At 43.6% G+C, this 17,826-nt stretch overlaps 1 protein-coding gene and 1 pseudogene across 1 annotated transcript; one reads left to right on the top strand and one right to left on the bottom strand.

Moving 5' to 3' along the window:
- Positions 1-1,046: 1,046 nt before the first annotated feature.
- LOC147965920 (protein FAR1-RELATED SEQUENCE 5-like) lies at positions 1,047-2,595 on the bottom strand. Its single transcript, XM_087528093.1, has 2 exons — positions 2,072-2,595; positions 1,047-1,956 (listed from the first exon to the last, which is right to left on the bottom strand). The coding sequence occupies exons 1-2, from the start codon at positions 2,593-2,595 to the stop codon at positions 1,047-1,049; spliced, it is 1,434 nt and encodes a 477-aa protein (XP_087384219.1).
- Positions 2,596-10,209: 7,614 nt separating this feature from the next.
- LOC147965919 (uncharacterized) lies at positions 10,210-14,301 on the top strand (annotated as a pseudogene).
- Positions 14,302-17,826: the final 3,525 nt, after the last annotated feature.

Raw genomic sequence — 17,826 nt, 5'->3', positions numbered from 1 at the left:
CATGAACATGCGGTGACAATTGTTTTTTGTTTCACTGGTTCTGAAATATGAAAATATTTCAAACTTCATCCATTGAAGTTTCAAGGGAATCTCTGTGCATTTTCCCCCTCAAAACATATTTTCTGAAAAATAATATGTGAATGCTACTTTTTGTCACACACTTATATTGCTGGAAGCTCATAGGAAATAGCTACAACCTTCTGTTAGATTTGTTGCAGAGCCAAAATATATTTTTTTACCTGCAAATTAGCTACATCCCTACAATATTTTTGCTGGAAGCATAATGTAAATATGCTTCCTTTCCCAACTTTTGCTGTACAGCTAAATCAACACTTTAAATCATTCAAGGCTTTTTCCTTTTCAAACTTATTATTTTGCTTCAACCATGTTTTAAAAAGCTTCAACCATGTTTGCAAAAAGCTTCAACCATGTTTCCTAAAAGCTGCAACCATATTTTGCAAAAGTTTCAACCATACTTTGAAAAAGTTACAACCAAGTTTTCAAAAGCTTCAACCATGTTTCCTAAAAGTTGCAACCTTGTTTACAGAAGCTTCAACCATGTTGTTAAAAAGCTGCAACCATGCTTTCCAGAAATCTTATAAACATGTTTTCTTGAAGCTTCAAACATGTTTCCTAAAAGCTTCAACCATATTTTCAAAAAGATTCAACCATGTTTTTCAAAAGCTTCAACCATGCTTTTCAAAAGCTTAAAACATGTTCTTTTTAAGCATGGATCAAGCTGTGGTTACAACAACCATTGAGTACTTTTTAAAAAAAATAAGAAAAAACCCACATTATGCTTTTTTTAAATTCTACTTTTGGCACCATCATGCTACAAAAAGTAAGCTCTCACAAACATATAACAATAAGAATTTATTTAAAAACAACTCTTGTAAAAAGCAACATTCTGCTTTTTTCAAACCACGCATGTAGTAATATGTTGCAATCCCACAAAACAAACATTCACAGCTAGTCAACACAACTTATTATCATAAGTCATGGGGTGTTACAAGGCAATTCATCATTTTTTCCCTCACGAAAATATCCTAAAGTGTAAGGATTGTTTCGACACCCGGAGCTTTCGCGCTCGCACACGCAGCAAGAAAAGCTGCAAGGAGTTGGCAATCCTTCACGTTGTGATCTTCATCTTCACAATATTTGCATGGAGTCTTCTTTTCCCTTGGCTTTGGAGCTTTCTTCGTTTTCGCCGTGTCCTTCTTTGCTTTCTTCTTCATTTCATCTTCTCGAATCTCAATTAGTGGTTTCCTGCGCTTCTCTTTCTCCTTTGGCCTCCCCTTCTTTGCAGACTTTGGTGGGTTCCGCAGTCCTACGGGGGGTGGATCCCGCTGACCTGTACTTGGACCTCCTGAGACTTGTTCATGTCCTGCATGACCTTGGCCTTCTTCGTCTCCTGCAAACCCATCAGTTGCTCTAGCTTTTATTGCAGCAACCCCAACACTGCCCTGATCAATTATCCCAGAGACAAAACTATAAGCTTCATCATTGAAGCAAGCATCAGAAGCGAGTTTCCCAAACTTCCGGCATAGAGAGTTAAACTTTAGGGTGTTTGTCGTGGAGACGCCGAAATGCATAGCTCTATGCCCATCGCCTGGTTCAGGCGCAAGGTCGGTTGCTCTCTTAGACCATCTTGGAAGCATGTAAGTCGCAGGTATCGTTTGCACATTCAGGTGCACCATGACACGGATGATATGTGGGCAGATTAGCCCACACATCTCAAACATGTTGCAGGTGCACACATATGCCTGATCTTTAGGAGCAACACGCACCGTGTACACTTTTGGGTTGACGCCATAGTTTGCAACAAGGCGAAACCAGATGACATCCCCTTGCAGCTGATATTGCAGACCATAGGCTGTTGATTTAGCCAATAGTTTCTGAAACTTGGAAAATACCTCTCTGGTATAGAAATCTGCAGCTTGCTTTTCAATGTTGTAGCTGCAAACAAAAAAAGCTTCCAACATCAATAATAATTGCTACATATGTTTCAAAGAAATGCTGCAACCACACTGTGCTGGAAAACTAAAAAAATGCTACATGACTTTGGACTTACTTGCCCCAGAGCGGAGGCCTCGTCGCTTCATTGATGAAGCCAGCATTGTCTTCACGATCAAGCATTAGTTTCTGGCAAAGCTCAAACTGCTGGACAAATGTCCAAACCGAGTCTCCATGATGATTTAAAGTTTTGAAGTAGGAATTCAGGCCCTCGGACCGCCCGGTTGTTCCTGTGAATGGGAAGAACTTATTCCTAAAGTACACAGGAGCCCACATCTCCCTGCTGTCCCACATGTTCTTCAGGTGTTTCTTATCAGCCACACCAAATGACTCGACCATCTGCTTCCACCGTTCTTCAAACTCCTCAACGGTATCGGAATCATTGATGCAACCATAGAATGCTTTAGCAAAAGGCTCATCCTTGCCCAACATCTTCCCTAGTTTCGTCCTTGCAACCCGGAAGACGTGCCACTTGCAACATCTGTGTGTTGAATGTGGAAATACCATTGAGGTGGCTTTAGCCATTGCCTGGTCTTGATCGGTCATAATGTTCAACGGATGCTCGTTATTCATTGCCAACATCCATTGCTGGAAGACCCACTTGAAAGTTTCGATGGTCTCATCAGGTAACAAAGCGCACCCCAAGCAAACAGTATGTGTGTGGTTGTTAATGCCAACAATCGGAGCAAAGGGCAAGTTGTAGCGATTGGTGCAGAATGTGGTGTCGAAAAACACAAAATCTTTGTACTTTGGATACAAGGCCCTTGTTCTCCCATCAACCCAGAAAAGTGCCCTAACAGCTCCATCTTCTCCTAGCTTCGAGAAAAAGAAGTTGGGATTCTCCACTTGTCTTCTCTCAAAGTACTCGATTGTCAGCTCCAAATCACGCTCTGACAGGCCCCTTCGCAGCTTTGCTCTTGCATTTGTCACATCAGTCTTCACATACGGCAAACTCCTAGGATCGCAACATCGTGCATCTCCAAGCAAGCCCATCATATTAGCCGTTGATATGTTGCGATAGTGCAGCGAAGTGATGTATTGCATGTCTGCATCGGGGATCTTTCTGTGAGAGCGGCAAAATCTCCGACGCCCCCTTTGCAACATCAGCTGGTGTGTGTGATCGGCCTCAAAAACTATCACAACCCAGCTACCGTCTTTGAGGCTAACACCCATATGAGCCTTGCAATCATATCGCTCCAACCGGTTTCTTCGCCTCTTGTCGCTCACATCCATATAGATGCCAGCTTGTTTGCTTGGAGATTTTTTATTACTAGCATAGCTCATATCAACATCATCACTTTGATTTGTTGCAGCCCCGTCAGAAATGCTTCCACCAACATTCTTCGAAGGATCTTTCCGTGAGTGTATGACTCAAAAACTCTATAGATTAGGATGCACTTCTGTTCCAAGCTATTTTTCCTACTATGCTTTGACGTCACAATGCGAGTTCCAAAGCCCATCTTCGAAGCATATTCATTGTAAACACGCTGAGCTTCTTCAACATTGTCAAAAATCATTCCAACAAAAGGGACAACTGGCTGTGATGATATATCTTCGTCTGGTTCATCAACAAGTGTTGCAGCATTTCGATTGGCATTATCACCGGTCACACGGGCATTGCAATGGTTTGGAGCTGCACCATCCGTGTTCAGCCGCAAGGAATCGTCACTATCATGCCCCGGAGTATCATTCAGATCAATGCCATCATCTTCTTCTTCGTGCGCAACATTTTGCATATCATCATCAAGGAAAATCGATGGCTCCACAGCAACATTCTGCAACAAAATAAGCACCCAAGTCAGTTTTTTTTGCTGCATGAAAAAACATGCAAAAAACGTGAACAAAAAAGTGAATGCAGCATGTCAATCACAATTCCAAAACAACTCCTGCATGCAGCATTTTAGGATGTAGCATGTAACATCCAGCAAGTAGCACGTAGCAAATGCAACACATACTTGTAATATTTTACTAGCAGACAGCAGGAAGATGCTAGCATTAATTGACAACATATCAGAAATATTACACAAAAATCAAACACAAGTATGTTGAGAACATCTCTTTTTAATCTCATGCTCATCAATTGAAATCAAAGGTTGCAACATTTTGTTGTGAACAAAAGGATCTAGGGTTGCAATTGGAAATCATACTAGATCAATTTCATCCCGTCCATGTCGTGCTGCATCTTGGAAGACCACACCAGGATTGTAGTACCGTTGCAGCACCGGTCCACTACCACCAGGGCCTTGCCGCCTCGGGGGACTTCGGCCATGAACGGCAGCGGAGCTCGAGCCCAAATCGATGGAGGCAAGGAGGTCATTACGGATGTAAGACATGGTTGAAGCAATTCCAAGGCCGCTTGATAGATGGGGAAGCCCCTCCTCGACGTGATTCAGCCGTGGGGAACTTAAAACGGGCGGATCCGGCCGCCGCCGCCGCGGATCGGGGGCGGGCAGACGCGGGGGATCCAGCTCCCCTGTTTTTCTCGTTGTGGCTGTTTGTACAACGGTTGCAACAAAACGTGTTTTTTTTGCTGCAACGGTTGGCTCGGTACACACTCGCGCGCAGATCTAACGGTTCGCGCTAACCGCATCGGACGGCTCGGGCTCGACCGGCCGAACCGTTGCGCCGGTGCGCCGGCGCAGATCGCTGCCCAAAGCAAATTCCTTTGAGCATGGGATCACATGACGACTTTTGGGATTTGCACCATGAGAGGTCTGGTGTGTTTTCCGTGCGATTTGCCTATAGAATGCTTGTCAGAACAAAGAAGGAAAGAGAGGACTGGCTAGAAGGCAAAACGAGCTCAAGCAGTAGAAAATCTAAAACCGTCTGGAAGAAACTATGGAAAGTTAAGGCACTGTAAAAAATCCGAGTGTTTGCATGGCGACTCGCAAAAAATTATGTACCAACAAGAGAAGTAATGGAGCATCGTAATATGGCTACTACGGCAGTGTATGACATTTTTCATGCAGCCGAAGACTCGTGGAGGCACACCGTCCTTGACTGTACAATGTTTCCATGCATATGGGCATCGGTAGATGAGGAGTTGACTAAATATATGTGCATGTACATCTGTCCTGATGCAAAAGAGTGGATTTTTTATCTCTGGGATACGCTCAGCCCGGAGAATTTTATCAGAGTGTTGGTCACCTTATGGGCAATCTGGGCTGCAGCACGCAAGGCACTGCATGAAAAGATATTTCAAAGCTCGGTCTCGGTCATGGTGTTTATAGAGTTACATCTTGAAGGAAATATGCCCTAGAGGCAATAATAAAGCTGTTATTCATATTTCCTTATATCATGATAAATGTTTGTTATTCATGCTAGAATTGTATTAACCGGAAAGTTAGTACATGTGTGAATACATAGACAAACAGAGTGTCCCTAGTATGCCTCTACTTGACTAGCTTGTTAATCAAAGATGGTTAAGTTTCCTGACCATAGACATGTGTTGTCATTTGACGAATGGTATCACATCATTAGAGAATGATGTGATGACCCATCCATTAGCTTAGCATAATGATCGTTTAGTTTTATTGCTATTACTTTCTTCATGACTTATACATATTCCTCTAACTATGAGATTATGCAACTCCCAAATATTGGAGAAACACCTTATGTGCTATCAAACATCACAACATAACTGGGTGATTATAAAGATGCTCTACAGGTGTCTCCGAAGGTGTTTGTTGAGTTGGCATAGATCGAGATTAGGATTTGTCACTCTGAGTATCGGAGAGGTATCTCTGGGCCATCTCGGTAATGCACATCACTATAAGCCTTGCGATCAATGTAACTAATGAGTTAGTTGCGGGATGATGCATTATGGAACGAGTAAAGAGACTTGCCGGTAACGAGATTGAACTAGGTATGATGATACCGACAATCAAATCGCGGGCAAGTAACATACCAATGACAAAGGGAATAAGGTATGTTGTTATGCGGTTTGATCGATAAAGATCTTCATAGAATATGTAGGAGTCAATATGAGCATCCATGTTCCGCTATTGGTTATTGACCGTAGATGTGTCTCGGTCATGTCTACATAGTTCTCGAACCCGTAGGGTCCGCGCGCTTAACGTTCGGTGACGATTTGTATTATGAGTTATGTGTTTTGGTGACCGAAGTTTGTTCGGAGTCCCGGATGAGATCAGGGACATGACGAGGAGTCTCAAAATGGTCGAGAGGTGAAGATTCATATATTGAAAGGTTATATTCGGACATCAGAATGGTTTCGAGTGATTCAGGTATTTTTCCGGAGTACCGAGGGGTTACCGGAACCCTCGGGGGAAGTTTTTGGCCAATATGGGCCTAAGGGAGAGAGAGGGACGCCCGCGGGGGATGGCCGTGTGCCACCCTCCTTGGGAGTCCGAATAGGACAAGGAGGAGGGGGCAGCGCCCCCCTTCCCTTTCCCTCCCCCTCTCCTTCCTATTCCCTCCGGTGGAGAAAGGAAAAGGGGGCGAATCCAAGTAGGACTCCCCCCATGGCGCGCCCCTCTGGCCGCCGGCCTCCTCCCCCCCTTTATATACGGGGTCGGGGGGCACACCATGAAATCTCTTAGCCGTGTGCGGTGCCCCCCTCCACAGTTTACTCCTCTGGTCATAGCGTTGTTGTGCTTAGGTGAAGCCCTGCGTGGATCACATCACCATCACCGTCACCACGCCGTCGTGCTGACGGAACCCTCTACTGAATCAAGAGCTCGAGAGACGTCATTGAGCTGAACGTGTGCTGAACACGGAGGTGTCGTACGTTCGGTACTTGGATTGGTTGGATCGTGAAGACGTTCGACTACATCAACCGCGTTAACCTAACACTTTCGTTTTCGGTCTACGAGGGTCGTGGACACACTCTACCCCTCTCGTTGCTATGCATCTCCTAGATAGATCTTGCGTGATCATAGGAAATGTTTTAAAATTGCATGCTACATTCCCAACACATCTCGAACATCTCTGTGCTTAAGAAGGACCATTAGCAGGGAACATGGCGTGATGCACCTAGTGCAGCAAGGTGGGTCCCTTCGCCTCAAGGTGTGACCAAAATTAACGGTGATGGTGCGGTTTCAAAGAAAATGCGGGCCAAGGTGCAGCGGCGGCTACTGCACGAGTTCGGTAGGAAATTATCTAGGCTCATCAGCCCAAGTGGTCATGGGTGTGACAGACCTGGAACATTAGAAGCGATGGCGTGCTGTGAGGCCCTTTGTTTGGCATCAGACCTAAATTTCTAGAGAGTGTGAGTTTGATGCAGCTAATGTAGTGAAGGATATTAATGGAGGAAGCCTCAGCCATTACAGCATACTTCTGCGTGAAATAACATGCCGAAGAAGCATGTTTCAGCAGGTGACTTTTGTTCAGGAAAGGCGGGAATCAAATGGTGAAGCTCACTTGTTAGCTAGATCTTCGGTTAGCCTACAAAACGGTCGGCATGTATGGCTCATGAAGCCTTTAGATTCTTCCCTTCTACCAAGAACCATTGTTATTTAATAACTAAAAGCCGGTCGTTTACCCCTAAAAAAGACTATTCAGCGAATTAAGCGGCTAGCCTTCTCTTATTATGGCACTAGATGGCTATTCAGCAACCTACGCGCAAACCCGGAATCGGCCGCAAACAGAGGACCAACGCGCACCAACCAGCACGCTCAATCGGCGTTTGGGCCCGCCCAGTCTAGGTGTATTCCTCACCGGTTGTGGGAGGTTCTAGAACCTTGTGTGAACCGGTTTTCTTGTTTTTTCTTATCATTTTTTCTTTCTTTTTCCTTTTTTCTTCTATGTTTCTTTCTTTTACCTTTTTTCTTCTATGTTTCTATTTTTATTTTTTATTCTATTTTTTAGTTTCTATTTTATTTTAATTATTATTGACATCATTGAAATTTTTTAACATTTGTTTGACATTGTGAACATTTAATTCGAGACCATGAAATATTTTTCAAATTCATCAACATGTTTCATGAAATAATCAGTATTTTTATCAAATTTGTGAACATTCTTTAAAAATTTAAGAACATTTTGATATGTTCATGAACTTTTTTACACATTCACGAACATTTTTGATATCGCAAACATGTTTTAAAATTCCTGAACATTTTTTGAATCAGCGGTCATTTTTTGAAATATACGGAATTTTTTAAAAATCCGAAAAAGCAGCTGTTTGGTGATTTTTCTAAAATACATGAACATTTTTTGAATTCGAGAACATTTTTTAAATCTGCAAACATTTTTTGGAGCAAAGATTAAAAAAACAATTGGGTGCAATTTCTTGAAATTCGCAAACACTTTACATTTTTAACGTGTTTTTGGCATTTTCATGAACATTATTTCAATAAAAGGCTTTTATACAAATTGATGAAATTTTTTGGAATACGCGGACATTTTTTGAAACCACAAACAATTTTTAAATCTATTAACATTATATGATTTCTTGAATATTTATTCAAAAAATTCTCATTTTTAGAGAAAAATAAAAAAACTTGAGAATCCCAAATTATTTAAAGTAAAAAGGAAAAGGAAACATATAAGAGAAAAATGAATTTAAAAATAAACAAGGCGCCGCATAAGGGCCGGCCCAAAATGGCACGCTGGGGGACAACATGTGCGAGCTGTGTCCCCTCCCAGTGCGTCGGGCGAGGTATAGGAGGTCCCACGCGCCAAATAGTATGTGAACAATCTATGCCAGTTTTACTCTTGGTGCCCTGTTGCAAAGGTTGCTTGGCGCACAGTTGGTGCGATGTTTGGTACTGATTTATGCCCCAACAATCTGTCAGTTTTACTCTTGGTGCTATGCTTTTCTTCCTCATGGAGAGAAGCACTTTACTGTGGGTCTTGCGGCCATTTGTTGGGCCATTTGGAACCGTAGGAATCAGGCTACTTTTGAATTCAAGAAACTGTCATCTCCTTTTGAGATTGTATTCAATGCTTGTGCACATTTATCCTACTGGGCAGGTCTGTTGAAGGGCGAAGAACGAACGGAGCTGGAGCATGGCGCGACACTTCTGAAGAGGAATGCTAAGGAGATGATGAGCCTTTGTGCGTCTGCGCACGCGGGAACCACCTAGGGATGATCATGGCGCCGGGTTCCTTGAAGCTCTTCCTTTTGAAGCTAGTCGTGCTTGTCTTTAGGCTCCTGTTATGTCTACCTGTCGTCTTGTTATCCTAATGCTCGTGTTGTTATGCCTCTGCGTAGGCTGTGGTGTAGTAGTGAAACTTTTGATACTTTTGCGGTGAGATGATAGTGCTCCAGGGTTTTCGCCTCGTAGTGGTCGTTTCGGTTGCGAGCGGCTACAACGGGTTTCCCTAGAGTGCTTGAGCTCGCTCTTTCCCTTTCCCTGTTGGACTTCTCTTGAACTTGGTTGTATTTCCGTTATTTCTATAATGGAAAGGGGATTAGCCCGGCTCAAAAAAAAGTATGTGAACAATTTTGATGTACTGTGTTAAAAAAACACGGCAAATGGGATTTGCCAATTCTATTTAAAAATATTTGACTGTTTATGGGGTCTCCTATCCTAGTAGTTTCAGGTTCATTTGTTTCTCTTATTCTCTTTTTGAATTTTGTTTATATTTCATAATATTGTAAATATTTTTGTGAAACATAGGTTAATTAAGTTTCATGAATTGTAAACTTTTATCAGCGCAAATTTTTTTAAATGATATCATTCAAAAATATGCATGTCACATTCTGAAAAATCTTCACACATTTAAAGATATATTTAATATTTATTTCAAAGATGTTTTTTATATCTTAAATTTTTCTTCGCGTAACTTGTAAAATAACCATACCCATTCAAAAAAAACCATGGCATTTCAACAAAATAATAGAAGTTCAAAAATATGTTTCATGAATTTCCAAAATTGCTTGCACAATTTTAGAAAAATAGTCATAACATATAAAAATGCTAACGCGAAGTTCTAACACATAACAAAATGGTTGCCTGTTTTTCACAAATGTTCCGACATTTTTTTGGAAATGTTCAAATTGTGTTAAAAAATGTTCAATGTGTATTAAAAACATGTTTAACGTGCATGTTACAAAATTTTCAGCATGCATGAGGGTACTGGTTTAACATGTATTTGAAAAATATTCAACGTGTATCTAAAAAATAACTCCGCCTATGTTGTCTCAACATAGCCGGTCCCAAGCATGGGTAAAGGAGGAGGGTTGTGATAGGCTTGGAGAGCCAACGTAAAAACTCAGCCACTCTTATGGAGATGAAACCCAAAAGATTTTCGTTGGGGCGTAACCCTCTCAGCGACGCGCCACATCAGAACCCGGGTGTAGTGGAAAATGGGCAAGGGCCGGGCCGTCAGCCCCCAGGTGGCGCGTCGTATCTTGATCCGTATACGGTGGCAAGTGAGCGAGGATCAGGTCGTCGCATCCTTAGTGGCGTGCTACATCAGCGCCCGGATGTAGTGGAAAATGAGCAAGGGTCTTCGCATTTGACTCGACGAGTGCGAAGGGTAAGGAAGCTAGCCGAGCCTAGGAGGATTCGCTTAGGTAGCTGGAATGCAGGGTCTCTGACAGGGAAGCTTCGGGAGCTAGTTCATGTAGCGGCAATGAGAGTGTTGATATCCTTTACGTCCAAGAAACCAAATGGAGAGGACAGAAGGCGAAGGAGATGGAGGATACCGGCTTCAAGCTCTGGTACACGGGGACAGCTGCAAACAGAAATGGGGTAGGCATCTTGATCAACAAGAGCCTCAAGTATGGAGTGGTAGACGTCAAGAGACGTGGGGACCGGATTATCATGGTCAAGCTGGTAGTTGAAGACGTGGTTCTCAATGTTATCAGTGCGTATGCCCCACAAGTAGGCCACAGTGAGAACACCAAGAGTGAGTTCTGGGAAGGCCTGGAAGACATGGTTAGGAGTGTCCCGATTGGTGAGAAGCTCTTCATAGGAGGAGACCTCAATGGACATGTGGGTACATCTAACACAGGTTTTGAAGGGGCGCATGGAGGCTTTGGCTATGGCATCAGGAATCAAGAAAGAGAAGATGTCTTAAGCTTTGCTCTAGCCTACAACATGATTGTAGCTAACACCCTCTATGGAAAGAGAGAATCACATCTTGTGACTTTTAATAGTGGCCAACACTCTAGCCAGATTGATTTCATTCTCTCGGGAAGAGAAGATAGGCGTGTGTGCCTAGACTGTAAGGTGATACCTGGAGAGAGTGTTGTACCCCAGCATAAGCTGGTGGTTGCTGACTTCCGCTTTCGGATTCGTGTCCAGTGGGATAAGCATGCCAAAGTAGCTAGAACGAAGTGGTGGAAGCTCAAGGGGGAGGTAGCTCAGGCGTTCAAGGAGTGGGTTATTAAGGAGGGCCCTTAGGAGGAAGGAGGGGATGTGGACAATGTGTGGATGAAGATGGCGACTTGCATTCGTAAGGTGGCCTCGGAGGAGTTTGGAGTGTCCAGGGAAAGGAGAAGCGAAGATAAGGATACCTGGTGGTGGAATGATAATGTCCAGAAGGAGATTAAGGAGAAGAAAGATTGCTTCAGACGCCTATACCTGGATAGGAGTGCAGACAACATAGAGAAGTACAAGATGGCGAAGAAGACCGCAAAGCGAGCTGTTGGTGAAGCAAGGTGTCGGGCATATGAGGTCCTCTACCAACGGTTAGGCACGAAAGAAGGTGAAAGGGACATCTATAAGATGGCCAAGATCCGAGAGAGGAAGGCGAGGGATATTGGCCAAGTCAAATGCATCAAGGACGGAGCAGGCCCTTATTGTATCCCCATTGAGGTGTGGAAAGGTCTCGGAGACATAGCGATAGTATGGCTAACCAAGCTTTTCAACCTCATTTTTCGAGCAAACAAGATGCCAGAAGAATAGAGACGGATTATATTAGTACCAATCTTCAAGAACAAGGGGGGTGTTCAGAGTTGTACTAATTACCATGAAATTAAGCTGATGAGCCATACAATGAAGCTATGGGAGAGAGTCATTGAGCACCGCTTAAGAAGAATGACAAGTGTGACCAAAAATCAGTTTGGTTTCATGCCTGGGAGGTCGACCATGGAAGCCATTTTCTTGGTACGAAAACTTATGGAGAGAGATATAGGGAGCAAAAGAAGGACTTGCATATGGTGTTCATTGACTTGGAGAAGGCCTATGATAAGATATCGCGGAATGTCATGTGGTGGGCCTTGGAGAAAGACAAGGTCCCAGCAAAGTACATTACCCTCATCAAGGACATGTACGATAATATTGTGACAAGTGTTCGAACAAGTGATGTCGACACTGATGACTTCCCGATTAAGATAGGACTGCATCAGGGGGTCAGCTTTGAGCCCTTATCTTTTTTGCATTGGTGATGGATGAGGTCACAAGGGATATACAAGGAGATATCCCATGGTGTATGCTCTTTGCGGATGATGTGGTGCTAGTTGACGATAGTCGGACGGGGGTAAATAGGAAGTTAGAGTTATGGAGACAAACCTTGGAATCGAAAGGGTTTAGGCTTAGTAGAACTAAACCGAGTACATGATGTGCGGTTTCAGTGCTACTAGGTGTGAGGAGGAGGAGGTTAGCCTTGATGGCCAGGTGGTACCTTAGAAGGACACCTTTCGGTATTTGGGGTCAATGCTACAGGAGGATGGGGGTATTGATGAAGATGTGAACTATCGAATCAAAGCCGGATGGATGAAGTGGCGCCAAGCTTCTGGCATTCTCTGTGACAAGAGAGTGCCACAAAAGCTAAAGGCAAGTTCTACAGGACAGTGGTTCGACCCGCAATGTTGTATGGCGCTGAGTGTTGGCCAACTAAAAGGCGACATGTTCAACAGTTAGGTGTGGCGGAGATGCGTATATTGAGATGGATGTGTGACCACACGAGGAACGATCGAGTCCGGAATGATGATATACGAGATAGAGTTGGGGTAGCACCAATTGAAGAGAAGCTTGTCCAACATCATCTGAGATGGTTTGGGCATATTCAGCGCAGGTCTCCAGAAGCTCCAGTGCATAGCGGACGGCTAAAGCATGCAGAGAATATCAAGAAAGGGCGGGGTAGACTTAATTTGACATTTGAGGAGTACGTTAAGAGAGACCTGAAGGATTGGAGTATCACCAAAGAGCTAGCTATGGACAGGGGTGCGTGGAAGCTTGCTATCCATGTACCAGAGCCATGAGTTGGTTGCAAGATCTTATGGGTTTCACCTCTAGTCTACCCCAACTTGTTTGGGACTAAAGGCTTTGTTGTTGTTGTTGTTGTTGTTGTTGTGTATCTAAAAAATATTCAACCTATATACTTCAAATTTTAAACGTGTATATAAAAAGAGTTGAGTATTTGAAAAATGTTAAAATAAAGAAAAAATATATTAAAAAAACAAAATAAAAACCAAAAGAAAGCGTTAAAGAAAGACAAATAGAAATTGCTACTAAGCTCACCAAGAAATTCGCTCACTTGTGTTGCTTCCTCAGAAAACCGGATTAGGGTGAAAATTTGCTCCCCTTCTGAAAAGCTCAATTAATCTGTACATTTTCAATATATATATATATATATACATATACATATATATATATATAATTGTTCAAAGATTTTAAAGCTTGTTTAAAAATGGAATGCTCATGAATTAGAAAATAACAATATTCGAAGGAACTTTGTGAAATTAAAAATGTTCAAAAATATGAAAACTTATGAATTTAAAAATGTGCATGGATTTAAATATTGCCCATGAGTATGGAAAAATGTTCATGGTTTGCTAAAAAAGATTCCAAAAAAAATGTTTATAAATTTAAAACATGTGTGCAAATTTAAACATGTTACACCACGTTTGGATGTCTATTGGGGCGCTATATTGAATTTGGTATTTGAAAATAATACAAATTCACGTGTTTGAGTTGTAAATGGAAACAGCGGACTAAAATGCAAATGATACAGCCACTGAATCTTACGCATGGAAAATGTCCTCCCATGATACCGAGCCATATCCCTCCGATTTCACTGGAAACACCCACCACCGCAAAAGAAGACGATTCTCTCCCTTATCTGCTCGCTAACAAGCAGGAATCCCCGCCCCTAGGCTCGCTCGAGCAGGGGAACCACGCGAAGGCATCCAGGGAAGCGACGGCGGCGCCCACGTTAGTCCCCTCGCCGGTCGTCCTCCTCCTCCCATACTCCGGCGAGTCGTCCGCCCGGCCGACCCTCCTCCGCCTCCCCAGTGGTAGATCCCCTAGTCGGCCCTCCTCCTCCTCCCTTGGTGGCCCTTTCCTTTGCTCGTGGCCGCCATGGCCTTGCTCGGGCCATCCGCTGTCGCTCCAGCTCTCCCTCCCGTGCTTGGGCATCCCTCTCTTGCTCTGACTTCCCTCCCATGCTCCCATGTCCCTCCTCCTCTACCAGCAGGTTCCTCATCTCCTCTACTCAATAGCCACCAGATCCAAGTCGCCCCTCTTCTTCCCCTCCCTCTACTCCTCTTTCTTGTTCGTGCACAAGCTATCTGAACAAAGTTATTTGTTGTTGCATGTCTTGCTAAAAATTGGATGAACTTGAACCTATCTGAACTATTTGTTTTTTTATATTTGGAACTAAGTCATATTCAAGTTCAACTTTTTTGAACAATTGTGTTGTTAAATTTAGAGTATTTGATAAACAAATTGCAATATAATCAGTAAATTATAGTCACACATTGTACAACTTCTGCTTTGATTCATATACTAATGTTGCTACGCAATTCCATAGTTTGACACCCAAACATGATTCCGTATGGAAACCCGAGTTGGATTCCGTGAGCCAATTCAATTAACATCCAAACAACCAAATTCATATTCATGTCCAATACAGTTTCCTGGTTGAATTGGAATTGAAACTAATTAAATATGGAGGCCTAGAATACAGACATCCATTGTTGAGGAAATCGTTAACTGGTAGCTGCTCGGTTAGCTAGCGAGTAGGGGATTAATCGGCTAATCGGCAAGTTAATCGGCCATTTAATCAATTAATCGGATAATTTTTTGGTTTATCGGCTACTCGGTGACCCTATGAGTAGGGATTAATCGGCAAGTTAACTGGTTAATCAGATGAATTCTTGAATAGGGCAGACATCCAAACACAACGTTAGCCAATTTAAAAATAACCATGAAAAATGTTCAAGAGTTTTACTAAATTTTCACATATTGGGGTTTTTCATGAACTAAAAAAAGTTTGTGAATTTGAAGGCCCTGGGAAAACAAACCCTTATTCGGCGAGATGACTCGCGATAGCGATGTAACAATGATAACTCTAGTGGTTGTGGTGGCCTCGGCCGGGCGTTGGAGGTGTGCGGGCCAGCGGGTTTATGGGTGGGTGTCCTGATGGTGCTTCTACCTTCGCCAATCCCGTGACAGTTTCGAGGCTATTTACTCATGTGAATGTGTTCCTCTCTCTTGCCAGCAACGACAAAGTGGCGCCCGGAAAGTCTTATTTCCTTCTTGGGGGGGGGGGTTCATTATGGAGTTTTTCAGCCTTTTAACCATTGTCTTTGGGTGAAAGCCTAACGACCTTATTGCAAGGTTTGTCAATGATGTTGTCCCCACATTGCTTACTTTCTTCCCTCCTTGAGCATTGTCTTACTAGACATGCACGACATCGTAGTTGGTAGGTGACCAATCGTTGATGCGAGTGGTTGGCGTTTAGACCCAGGTGGCAACGATGATGGTGACTGGAGAAGCTAGGTCATGACGTGTTCTTCGTCGTCGACCCCCTAGCATGTTCATGGTTTTGTCTGAAGGAAATATGCCCTAGAGGCAATAATAAAGTTGTTATTTTATATTTCCTTATTCATGATAAAGGTTTATTATTCATGCTAGAATTGTATTGATCAGAAACTTAAATACATGTTTGAATACATAAACAAATACCGTGTCCCTAGTAAGCCTCTACTAGACTAACTCGTTGATCAAAGATGGTTAAGGTTTCCTAACCGTAGACATGTGTTGTCATTTGATAACGGGATCACATCATTAGGAGAATGATGTAATGGTCAAGACCCATCTGTTAGCTTAGCATATTGATCGTCCAGTTTATTGTTGTTGCTTTCTTCATGTCAAATACATATTCCTTCGACTATGAGATTACACAACTCCCGGATACCGGAGGAATACCATGTGTGCTATCAAACGTCACAACGTAACTGGGTGATCATAAAGATGCTCTATAGGTATCTCCAAAGGTGTTTGTTGGGTTGGCATAGATCGAGATTAGGATTTGTCACTCCGAGTATCGGAGAGGTATCTCTGGGCCCTCTCGGTAATACACATCATAAGAAGCCTTGCAAGCAAAGTGACTACTGAGTTAGTTACGAGATGATGTATTATGGAATGAGTAAAGAGACTTTCCGGTAATGAGATTGAACTAGGTATGAAGATACCGACGATCGAATCTCGGGCAAGTAACATACCGATAGACAAAAGGAATTACATATGTTGTCATAACGGTTCGACTGATAAAGATCTTCGTAGAATATGTATGAGTCAATATGGGCATCCAGATTCCGCTATTGGTTATTGACCGGAGAGGTGTCTCGGTCGTGTCTACATAGTTATAGAACCCATAGGGTCCGCATGCTTAACGTTCGTTGACGATATAGTGTTATATGAGTTATATGGTTTGGTGACCGAATGTTGTTCGGAGTCCCAGATGAGATCACGGGCATGACGACGAGTCTCGAGATGGTCGTGAGGAAAATATTGATATATAGGGTGATAGTATTCAGACACCGAAAGTGTTTCGGAGGATACTGGGTACTTATCGGGTCACTGAAGGAGTTTCGGGCATCCCCGTCAAAGTTATGGGCCTTATGGGCCAAGTGAGAGAACACACCAGCGCACAAAGGGCTGGTGCACCCTCTATAGGGGACGGCCCTATGAGGAGGGAAAGGAAAGGGAGGAGGAAATGAAAGTGTGGAGTTGGACTCCCACTTCCTTCCCTCTCCCCCTCTTTCCTTTCCCTCTTGTCCATACAAGGAAAGGGGGCGCAGGAGGGTACGAGCCCTAGGGCCGGCTGCTAGCCCCTAGGGGGCGCCCTGGCTGCCTCCCTCTCCCCTCCCACCTATATATACATGGGGAGGGGTGACACACAAGGACACAACATTGTCTTAGCCGTGTGCGGCGCCCCGTCCACCGTTTACTCGCTCGGTTATATTTTCATGGTGCTTAGGCGAAGACCTGCGGAGATCGCATCACCATCACCATCACCACGCCATTGTGCTGCCGGAACTCATCTATGTGACGCCCCCGATTCAATCGTACACTAATCATACACGCAAACGTGTACGATCAAGATCAGGGACTCACGGGAAGATATCACAACACAACTCTACAAATAAAATAAGTCATACAAGCATCATATTACAAGCCAGGGGCCTCGAGGGCTCGAATACAAGAGCTCGATCATAGACGAGTCAACGGAAGCAACAATATCTGAGTACAGACATAGGTTAAACAAGTTTGCCTGAAGAAGGCTAGCACAAACTGGGATACAGATCGAAAGAGGCGCAGGCCTCCTGCCTGGGATCCTCCTAAACTACTCCTGGTCGTCGTCAGCGGGCTGCACGTAGTAGTAGGCACCTCCCGAGTAGTAGTAGTCGTCATCGACAGTGGCGTCTGGCTCCTGGGCTCCAACGTTTGGTCGCAGCAATCAAGTATAGAAAGGGGGAAAAGAGGGAGCAAAGCAACCGTGAGTACTCATCCGAAGTACTCGCAAGCAAGGAGCTACACTACATATATATGCATTGGTATCAAATGGAATAAGGGTATCTTATGTGGACTGAACTGTAGAAAGCCGGAATAAGAGGGGGATAGCTAGTCCTATCGAAGACTACGCTTCTGGCCACCTCCATCTTGCAGCAGA

Source organism: Triticum urartu, chromosome 6A (assembly GCF_056163025.1).
Source record: "Triticum urartu cultivar PI428250 chromosome 6A, HENAU_Tu73, whole genome shotgun sequence".
Taxonomy (NCBI): Eukaryota; Viridiplantae; Streptophyta; class Magnoliopsida; order Poales; family Poaceae; genus Triticum; species Triticum urartu.
This window is presented reverse-complemented; position numbering and strand designations above follow the sequence as displayed.